Here is a 9,828-nt window from a genome sequence, read left to right as displayed (position 1 = left end):
GTTTTCTAACAAAGTCTGCCTCGAAATAGACTTCAATTTCCTTTTACTTTGACAGTTTGCTTAAATTTACAGCAGCGAAAATATGAACCTAGTAACACCGAGAAGAATAATTACCCATTAACTAGTAAATTGTATATTCCCCATAGCGAATTTCTTCTTGATATTCTGCAATTCTGCAAGTAGAAAGTGCATTTGATTTGTGTGGCTTTTTCGTTTATTTGGTGTGTCTTATGTTTCAGTGTAGTGTGCTTTTAATTTTGTATTAAGGCTTTAAGGGCTGGGCAGCATATACTATATTTGTATTTGTTTTGTTTCTGTTTCTGTTTCTGTTTTGTCTTTTTCTGCTATCAGCAGCCTGCGATGGGCGTGAAGTTGCAAGCTTTTATAATTTCAGATTGTTCAACTCTGAAACGAACATTAAATTATAAATGCATGCACCAGCAATTGTTAGTGTTATTGGTATTGTGAGTCATTCAATCCGCTTGTTTTTTGTTGGTTTGAGGTGTGAGCCATGTGGGTTGATGCCAGAAAATATCCGTGGTTGCAAGGATCATCATATGCAGCCGGGACAGACAGGCTTGTCCCCATCAACGGTGTAGCTCGGCGTGGTGATCGGGTTGCTGCAGCGATTGCACCGGAAGCATTCGCGGTGCCACTTGCTGTTCATGGCGACGACGGCGCTGTCGGTGATCGGCTTCTCGCACTTGGCACACTTGGCGGCGAAGAGGTTCTCGTAGTCCTGCTTGCAGTAGGCCTTGCCTCCCCGCTCGAAGAAGGGCTGGGAGGCCAATGGTTTCTTGCAGGCCCCACCACAGCAGAAGCATGCCTCATGCCAGTTCTCGCCCATGGCGATGATGGTGCGCTCCAAAATCGGCTTCTTGCAGCCGGCACAGGTGTGGGTGTACCGCTGGAGGAAGCACTTGGTGCAGACGGGCTCTCCGTCCTGGATGCTGAAGGCGGCATCGTCGATCTGCTCATCGCAGTGGCGGCAGAGGAAGTGCTCCGGGTGCCAGGTCTTGCCCAAAGCAGTGATCATCCGCTTGGTGATGGCCCCGTTGCACTTGTGGCACACAATAGTCTCAGTCATCTTGGCGGCTGGTTAGACGCTTTCCCTTGCACGGAAAAATTCGGTTGCTGAGTCGGTCTCTTCTTCTCCAAGGAGTGGGATGAATCCCTTCAGTCGTCTGTAGTTTGTTCCGATTTCCAAACAAAATGATTGGGCTTACGAAAGATGAAAAGTATTTTACAAATATACAGATCAGACTGAATTTACAAAAGTTTTTTTGTTAATTTTGATTATTTTTTGTTGTATTTACAGAGCGAAAACAAAACGTATGAATTTGGGGAGACTCGAAAACTGACTGAGAATTTCCACATGAGCAAAGGGGCTTCGTTACAAATGGAACCAATCTGATTGAATGACCTACTGGGTTTGGAAAAATTTCATTCTCGTTTTGTTAGTGAAATGTGTGTGGATAGAGCCTACTTTGTGGATAACTTTGGTTGTTATTAAACAACCACATTTTCGGGAGCATTTATCTTCCTCAGTCACAGTCCAATTGAGACATTTGGAAGTGAACGTAGAGCCATGGTGTAATAGAATACGATTAAGAATTCTTATATGAGAATGAACATATATTAATGACCAAAAAATATTTATCTTTGCGCGCAAATTGTCTTCAGCTTCGATGGGATATTCCTGAACTTGCAACAAAGTTGTAGCACTGTCATCATCTAAATTCCCCATAATTAAATCTTTCGGTGGTTACCCAGACTTGTTTTTCTTTATAAATAATTTATGGCCATCGCTTTCCATTGAAATTTAAACCCTCGAATTAGTCACACCATCAACCATTAAGAAATTGCCTCAAGATGGGATAGAAAGCGAAGAGAATTCCCCCTAAGGGTTGCACAGCCACAACCCTCCCCTCACCAGAAAGCCAAAGCAGAGGTTGCAATTCCTAGAAGGCGCTGCTAAAAATGTTTGCAATTAATAAAATATTTTTCTACATTTATATGAAAAAAATTTAATTAAAGAAGAAATTCTTAGGAGCTTCCGCTTAGTCGGCAATTAACACCCCGCTACACATGCGTGGAAGTGGCAGGACAGAGGACCTGGTCCTGGTTCTTTCTATGAGGGTGGTTCGTGGTTCCCGAAAGGGCCATCGTGTGGTATGTGCCACTTCTTTTGTTCCCCGACTCGATGGGGCAGGGCATTGTTTGTGGGAATGGGAATGGGAGTGGGAGTGGGAGCAATGGTGCCAGGACATGTCACAATTTGGTTTTGCGCTTTGATGCGTTGCAAGGAATTCCAAATTGCAGCGGCTGCCCCCATTTGGATGCCATTTGGACCCGATGGAGGAGAGCTTGTTATGTAAGTTGAAAGGGAATTTGTGTCAGGATGGGATGGCGTCGCGTCTGCAGATGTCTGCGTATGCGGAGTGCGTGTGCCTCCCCAACTTCAGCGCCAACTCTGCATCCAGGCTGACCTGGCCCCGGCACATAATTATTTTATTAAATATCACACCATGTTAATACGCGATAATTGCAAGTTGTTCGCTTCGCACTTTTTAATTGCTCCAAATGGTGCAAGTTTTTGGCACGTTTCTGGGACAAGTTCAAAGTGCTGCTGTTGCTGCTGCTGCTGCTGCTACTACTGCCCCTTGGGGCAACATAAATATCCCTCCAACTTCAGTTGGTAATTGCCAGCGCAGTTGCATGACCCACAATCATTTATTTGGGTTGAGCTACGCGACGCTTTTCCCCCTGCACTTGGGCGAGCTATTTTTTCCCAAATTTAATTAGTCAAGAGATTAGATTAGGAAAGTGCTGAAATGGGTTGTTCCGACCAGAGAGTTGTGGCAGTTTATCACAGACAAGACCATTGTCAGAGGAGATTTAGGGGATATAATATTATGAAATATGCGTGAATTTTTGGGTTACATTTATAACTGACAATTGTCAGCGAAGATTTAGAGGGTATATAATGAAATAGATAAATATATGTGGAGATTATATTGTTGAGTTCCGATTTTACTGGCTTTCAGCGATTTAAAGAGAGGAGACATGATATTCGGAACGTTTTTTAAATATCGAATAACGTGAAGACATCATCATAGCGATACAGGCATCGTCTTCGTCTGAGTCTCAGGCGAAGACTTTAAATTAATTTAATTTAAAGCTCAACGGCAAAGCATGGTAAAACGAGAGCAGGATACAGGAGCAGCAACAGGACATAGGACACAGGAACGAGAGCTGTCGCAATCAATTACAGGCCGCAATCGAGTCAGTTTAATTATGCAATGAGGGTTCAACGGGCATCCAGGGACCTGGGGGACAACAAACAAGCGAAAAAAGGGATGCCGGAGGCGCATTGAACTTTGATTTGGGCCAGGTCCCGAACCCGGGAGTCCAGTCAGTTGGTCAAATAGGAGGTGATTGCATATTTGGGTTTATTTTAATGGAAATAAAAACAGTTTGAAAACAAATATAGGTATGTACAATTAGAATTAGTGTAACGACTAAATTAGCTAAGCGAACTAAATCTAGGGGTTCTTTTCAACTCGATCCGGTAGGGGATCAGTCAATGGTGATGACCTCAGGTTGCACCCCCAAATGCAAGGAACGCGGCTGCTGCACAGGATCCACCAACTGGGGATCCACATCCACCTGCGAGGGTGCTTGCAGATAGTCTGCCTGTAGGGGGCATTCTGGTTCGTCCTCACTCAGCAGCCATTCGTTATATTGAGGCTTGCGTTTCTCCTTGCTGCTGGGCTTCTTCGAGGAGATCAGGGTGCGACGATTCAAGCGCTTCAGTTTCTTTTGCGAAGTCTTTGTCTTCTTTTTGTGGGCCACCTTGAGGATGGTTTCGCGTAATTCCATGCGATAACTCTTCAGAGTGGTCAGCTCTCGGGACAGGTCATCATTGTTGGGAGCTCTGTTCTCCTGGTCGCCATCTCCATCGTCCGCTATCATCGTTGCCTCATAGTTCTCCCAGGGACAACAGGGAGCCTTGGGATGGGTCTGCTGAAGCTTGAGCAGCTCCTCGGTAAGCAGCAACTTGGCTGTGGCCCACTTCATAATATGATGGCTCTTGCCAGGCAGCTGCTGGCGATAGCAGAATAATTGCAGCGGAAGATTTGTGTCAAGCTTTGGCGCCTCCTGCTTTTGTTCTGCAACTTGTTCTTCCTCCTTTGCCTTTGCCTCAATGGGACTGGGCGTGGGTGACACCTTGCGATCCATTACGTTACCCATGTTGTTGCTGATTCGCTGGTTCAGTTGCTTGTGACAGCTGCAACTGATGTCCACTCGGTTTTATATGTCAAAAGCATACATAAGCATTGTGTCTTACCTGTACCTGTACCTAGATCACTCGAGGAGCTTTACCTGCTCCTTCTTCTCTGTGGGTTTATGTTCAACACCTGGCACGGATTACTACCTATCGTTGACAAAATGCAATTACATAAGCCAATGGCAATCCATAACAACATCAAGAGAGGATCTTATAAAATTACCCAACAATATGGCAACCTACCTGTGTCCGTAAAGGAATTTTTCTTCGTGTAGCTTTGACCTGAAAGAACAGGCACGTGCTTGTTCTTAACACTAATTTATAAGATTTGGTCTTTTGGAATTCTTATAGACTAGTTTCTATATGAACCTTTTGCCAACAGAGAATGTTTCGGCGTGTGGGGATCGATTTTGATTTCTACAAAACGAATTTTCCCAGACAATAAACTTGAAAGCTATTCTGACATTATTCTGAGGTTGTAAGGAATGAGTTGAATTTTTGACTTCTCTTTAAAATAAATTGCATAGGCTGACTGTGATTTTGCTGCATTCATACACACTGCGTTTGAACAAATTGGCAAGCAATATTCCACTTTTTAATTTAGAATAACTTTCAAAGGACACAAAGAGTTAAAAGAAAAATAAATTAAATTTTACAACCCTTTATTGATGTTCTATATCGCATCTTTTAGTTGGTTTTTATAATTACACGGAAATATTTGCAACAAAATTAGCCCTACAGTCTCACACAAAATAATTTTCTTCTGTGAAATTTGGCAAATGTCTAAAAGAAATAATTTTCTAAAATTTAAGCCATTAAACAATATTCTGTACCAAATATTGCGTTTTACGATTTAAAAATTATAGCTAAATTAGAGCAGTCGTCAACTTTAATTTTTGCTGCTAGCCGTTGCTTTGACTTCTAATATTATCAGATGAAACTTATTGCAAGTTTTTAAACACTTGATGAAACTATTGCCGTCAACTCCCCTTCAACTAATGCAAATTGGCTGACAATACAGCGATCACATACACACCCGACTCTGCATCCCAAAAACATCTGCAAATCTCAGGTAAAATTAAAAATCAGAAGCCTAAACTTATGGATAAGAATGTCCTTTATTTTGAAAAACCCCAAAAGAGCTACATATGTCTGACCTGACATTCGAATCATGAAACGACAGGATTGAAAGGATGGGCAGGTCATTAGAGTGGTCACAGCTGGCTACCTGCCTAAGTCCTAGCCGGGATATATAAGCCCTGGTGCGTGACTGCTATCACATCACTCGCTTATCGACTCTTATCAGCCATGGACAAAGTGCAGACCAAGCAATTGCTGATGTACCGCACGCCCAACGAGGCACACAATCAGATCTTCATATTCAACTCCCCGATTGACTATAAGGACCAGCAGTTGATTGTGTACCAGCGTCCAGGAGCCCTGTATGGAGAACACGGCTATGGCTACTGTGTCGTTTACAAGCGGGACCACTATATCCTGAACAATCCGCCAAACTTCCAGAGCCCCACCAAGAGAAGTTTCCTCAACGAGTGCATCCGCCAGCTGTATTTGATGAACGGCATGGTCCACAAGTTGTACTGGGGCACGTCGAGCGCCTCGCTGGCCACGCCTGGCGAGCTGTGGCACCAGGTGGACAGTTGCCTGCAGCCGGAGCGGATAACCAAGAAGATCGAGAGCATGAAGCGGGTGAAGCGACAACTGTTCCGGGAGCCCAGATGTGGGCGCAAGACCACAAAGCCAGTACGGGGCAAGGTCTGGGGCACACAGGTCTTCAGCTTTCGCCCAATGCGCGAGAAGATCGGCCGGCGGTACATACGGCGCGGCTTCCTGAGGCCCGCCCGCCAGACGGTGCTCCAGCAGCTGATCTGCGAGAATCTGAAGCGCGAGATAATCTGCTCGCCGGCCGTGTGCAAGACCGTGATCAGTGCCGCTGAGGGCATCTTCAATGTGAACGCCAGCGTAATCAGCGACATCTGCAGCTACCACAACAATGCGGCCCGGCATCAGCCCGCCGTTGAGTGTCGTCTTACAGCCGGACAGGCGAGGCTAAGAAACAACGAGGCCTGTCGGCTCACACAGCGGGCCAAGCGCTTGGAGGAAATGTTCATACACGAGCAGGTGCGTCGTGCCGTCCAGAACCATCAGCTCATCCTGGAGGAGTCGGTACGTTCGATTTTCTATGCCAAGGAACTGTTCCGCCTCATCGAGGATCACGAGGAGTTTGTATATACAGACAAACAGATACTGGGTCGGCATTGAAGTTGAGTAGAGGTTGGCATAGCCACGCACGCTTCTTCCAAATGTTTCTAGGATCTCATTTTTTGTATAAAATTTATATATATTGCATGATTTGTTACAAAAATTGTAAAAATAATTAGGAATACATTAAAAAACATATAGATTGAAGATAACTGATAACGATTTACACGGCAGGGAAAAGATTTCAAACAAAAAAATTTTACTTTCATCTTAAATTTCTAACTAAGCGAGTTGATAAAATTTTGGATCTTCCTTGGAGATCGTGTCCACACAGAGGTCCTTCTTTCAAGGATCCATTTAAAGGTTACGTCGTCTTCTGCTGCTCTATTAACTTGGAATGCACGTCCATAAGGCTCTGTAAATATGTTTAATATATGGAATTACTTTTAGAATTTTTTTGTAAAAATATATTTGTAGTTAGTGCTAAAAAGGACCCCTCTCAACTAATTATTTTCTATTTAATTAAATATATCTTTCAGCTTAACTCAATATTTTTCAAATTTTCGGTTCCATTTTGGACCTATATAAGACAATTGTTGTACTTTCTTATTATGATATATGATCACTTATTATACTAGATTTATTACAGCCAAAATAGGTGCAGAAAACGTTTTTCTATGTATAAATATTAATTTAGTTTATTTGGTGTACATTTCTGTAGTTAATTTTCAATGTTGGAATACACATTAGAAATCGATCATCAGCTAGGGTCCATGTTTTTGGTCCAATTTCCCATCTCTAAGACAATCATAGGCTGCAGTAAGGTTTTTTCATTTGAACATTTTTCAAATATTTTGGACAAATTTTGGGTACACTTTGATTTTTGGCTCAGATTGTCCATCTCTTTGGCATTTTTGAACCTCCATACTAGTCGCAGTCTTACATTTCATTTTGCTTAATCATCTAGAATTTGTTGCAAGCATTAAAATAATTGCAAATAAACTAAATTAAATATATGCGTGTATACATAAAGTGTGGAATCTAAGGAGAATCTCCCGCAAGTCAGGGGGGCGATACTTTACTCATATCTCAGTTTTTGTAACCATCCTATATTGCGGCGCCTTCGTCTATATCCCGCAGAATGCCCTGTGAAATTGTCAAATGGAATGCCAGACCGGCATTAACAAAGTTCTGTTTACTTAATTTAATCAGCTCGTATACTCGAAAAACTGCAACCATTAAAGCCCTTATATGTAATCAAACTGTGCAAAGTTAACTAGTGCAAGCGCCTCTAAATGGGTTAACAATCCCAGCACCTTTATCGTCTTCCCTCATACCAATCTAAGCCCAAGTTTCTATAGAGGAAAGGGTCGAGGGCGGGCATACCTTAAAATACTTGACAGTCTTGACACGCAGCTCCAGCGTGGCATCCTCGTCACAGATCATCAGAGTGTTGGCATGCTGCTGGAAGGCGCTGACCGTCCACATATGGTTGACGCCCTCCTCGATGGCCTTGTAGAGGGCAAAGGCTTTGTGGGCGCCCGTAATGAGAATCATCACCTCCTTGGAGTCCATCACAGTGCCAACGCCAACGGTGAGTGCCTGCTTGGGCACCTTGCTCATGTCATTGTCGAAGAAGCGGGCATTCGCCTCCAGCGTGTCCTGCGCTAAGGTCTTCACACGCGTCCGTGAGACCAGCGACGATCCCGGCTCATTGAAGGCGATGTGACCATCAGGACCAATGCCACCAATAAACAGCTCAACGCCGCCGGCCTCCTTGATCTGATCCTCGAACTTGTTGCACTCGGCAACCAGATCTGCGGCATTTCCATTCAATATGTGGACATTTTGAGGTTCAATGTCGATGTGCTTGAAGAAGTTGTGCCACATGAAGAAGTGATAGCTCTCCTGGTGATCTCTGGGTAGACCTGTGAATGGATAACGTATTAAAAATGTTCATTTAATTCCCTTTCAGCATCTGCCAAGACTCACCCACATACTCGTCCATGTTGAAGGTCTTCACATACTGAAAGGATACCTTTCCCTGCTTGTGGAACTCAATGAGCTCCTTGTACATGCCCAGCGGAGTGGATCCAGTGGGAAGACCAAGTACAAAGTATCTAACAAAGAGAGTTCATTTCGTTAACTGTCATTTTATGTGGAATATAAGCATCCGCTTACCTGTTGGGGCCCGGCTGGAAGTCATTGATGCGCTTCATCACATACTTGGCCGCCCACTTGCCAACCGATTGGCTCGTTTCCAATATAACCAATCTCATTTTCTAGCTGAAATAATTTTGAATAGAATTTTTAATAGAATTTACCGGTGGAAATAAGTTGTACTGCCTGGAAGACCATATCGAATGGAGTGAAGCGAAAACAAGTTTTGAGAACAATTGATAACGATCACTTATCGCACCAAAACACGCTTGGCAACGCTGGCCAGGATTAAGATAGAGGGCGTTCGAGGCGGCTGTAAAGATTGCACACACATTTCTCCGTTTGTTCAATGAACTGATAAGCAAGTCCGATTATTGACAATTAACCCATTTATGGAGCTGGCCCCACCTATTTAACACTTTCATTCTTACTCGAAACATGGCAACCAACATGCACTTGAGTTTCACGGACACTTTGCTCACTCACCTCCAAATCGCTCGTTAATGCAAACAGCTGCTTTTTTATTACTTATACTGCTCAAATAGAGGCGTATCTATATATGCACGTATATACAATATTTCTGCGGGTGCTTGTGTCGTACTTGGAGTGGAGTCCAAACGATACTGGTGCCTGCCGCTTGAATTTGGCTGCCAATTTATGCATTTCGTTTGAGCGGCGATTAGCTGAGTTTGCGGTTGCTACTACGCGCTCTCTGGCTTGGCTGATAAAGGGAAGTACAGGCATAGTTGCAACGAAAACAAAAGAATTTGCAGCAACCTTGAGATACTTTCTGTTATCGCAGGTTATCGTCATGGTTGAAACGTCACTTAATCAGCCCCCCCTCTCCAAAGCCTGTAATAATGCAGTTGAATGAACTCCTCTCTCGTTCTCTCTCTCACTGCTGTCAGTTTTGAGTGGCTTCTGGTTGAGTGTAATTTCTGCTCCCGGCAATCGAGTGTTGTTTTTAGGGCTGTCAGGTTTGTTAATATCGGTTAACCCGCATTTTGTATCGCCGCATAAAAACACAGTGAGATCTTATTATATTCTTAAATTAGGTGTTAGGCTAGTTTCCCTGCATTCTCATTGAAAATTACGTTTAATGACATCATTTGTCTTTGGTCTATCGATAAGTCACTCAATTAGACATATTTTTGAGT

At 43.5% G+C, this 9,828-nt stretch overlaps 4 protein-coding genes across 7 annotated transcripts; 1 reads left to right on the top strand and 3 right to left on the bottom strand.

Moving 5' to 3' along the window:
• Window positions 1–196: 196 nt before the first annotated feature.
• LOC111075475 (paxillin homolog 1) lies at window positions 197–1,371 on the bottom strand. The gene has a single exon (XM_022368793.2). The coding sequence runs from the start codon at window positions 1,085–1,087 to the stop codon at window positions 554–556; it is 534 nt and encodes a 177-aa protein (XP_022224485.1). The 5' UTR covers window positions 1,088–1,371; the 3' UTR covers window positions 197–553.
• Window positions 1,372–3,430: 2,059 nt separating this feature from the next.
• Window positions 3,431–4,341, bottom strand: LOC111075485. Its single transcript, XM_041596356.1, has 2 exons — window positions 4,334–4,341; window positions 3,431–4,297 (listed from the first exon to the last, which is right to left on the bottom strand). The coding sequence occupies exons 1-2, from the start codon at window positions 4,339–4,341 to the stop codon at window positions 3,580–3,582; spliced, it is 726 nt and encodes a 241-aa protein (XP_041452290.1). The 3' UTR covers window positions 3,431–3,579.
• Window positions 4,342–5,599: 1,258 nt separating this feature from the next.
• LOC111075493 lies at window positions 5,600–6,571 on the top strand. The gene has a single exon (XM_022368813.2). The coding sequence runs from the start codon at window positions 5,600–5,602 to the stop codon at window positions 6,569–6,571; it is 972 nt and encodes a 323-aa protein (XP_022224505.1).
• An 86-nt stretch (window positions 6,572–6,657) lies between these two features.
• LOC111075462 (glucosamine-6-phosphate isomerase) lies at window positions 6,658–9,333 on the bottom strand. 4 transcript variants are annotated; one of them, XM_022368752.2, is made up of 6 exons: window positions 9,158–9,333; window positions 8,693–8,797; window positions 8,504–8,631; window positions 7,898–8,439; window positions 7,594–7,657; window positions 6,658–6,926 (listed from the first exon to the last, which is right to left on the bottom strand). In XM_022368752.2, the coding sequence occupies exons 2-5, from the start codon at window positions 8,788–8,790 to the stop codon at window positions 7,619–7,621; spliced, it is 807 nt and encodes a 268-aa protein (XP_022224444.2). In that variant the 5' UTR covers window positions 8,791–8,797; window positions 9,158–9,333; the 3' UTR covers window positions 6,658–6,926; window positions 7,594–7,618. The 4 variants fall into 4 exon arrangements, with proteins under 4 accessions (XP_022224444.2, XP_022224445.2, XP_022224446.2 ...); XM_022368753.2 differs by lacking the exon at window positions 7,594–7,657 and having other exon boundaries at window positions 6,662–6,926; window positions 9,158–9,325; XM_022368754.2 differs by lacking the exons at window positions 6,658–6,926; window positions 7,594–7,657 and adding an exon at window positions 7,171–7,474 and having other exon boundaries at window positions 9,158–9,331.
• Between the last annotated feature and the right edge of the window lie 495 nt (window positions 9,334–9,828).

This window comes from Drosophila obscura, unplaced genomic scaffold, assembly GCF_018151105.1.
Source record: "Drosophila obscura isolate BZ-5 IFL unplaced genomic scaffold, ASM1815110v1 contig_14, whole genome shotgun sequence".
Classification (NCBI taxonomy): domain Eukaryota; kingdom Metazoa; phylum Arthropoda; class Insecta; order Diptera; family Drosophilidae; genus Drosophila; species Drosophila obscura.
This window is presented reverse-complemented; position numbering and strand designations above follow the sequence as displayed.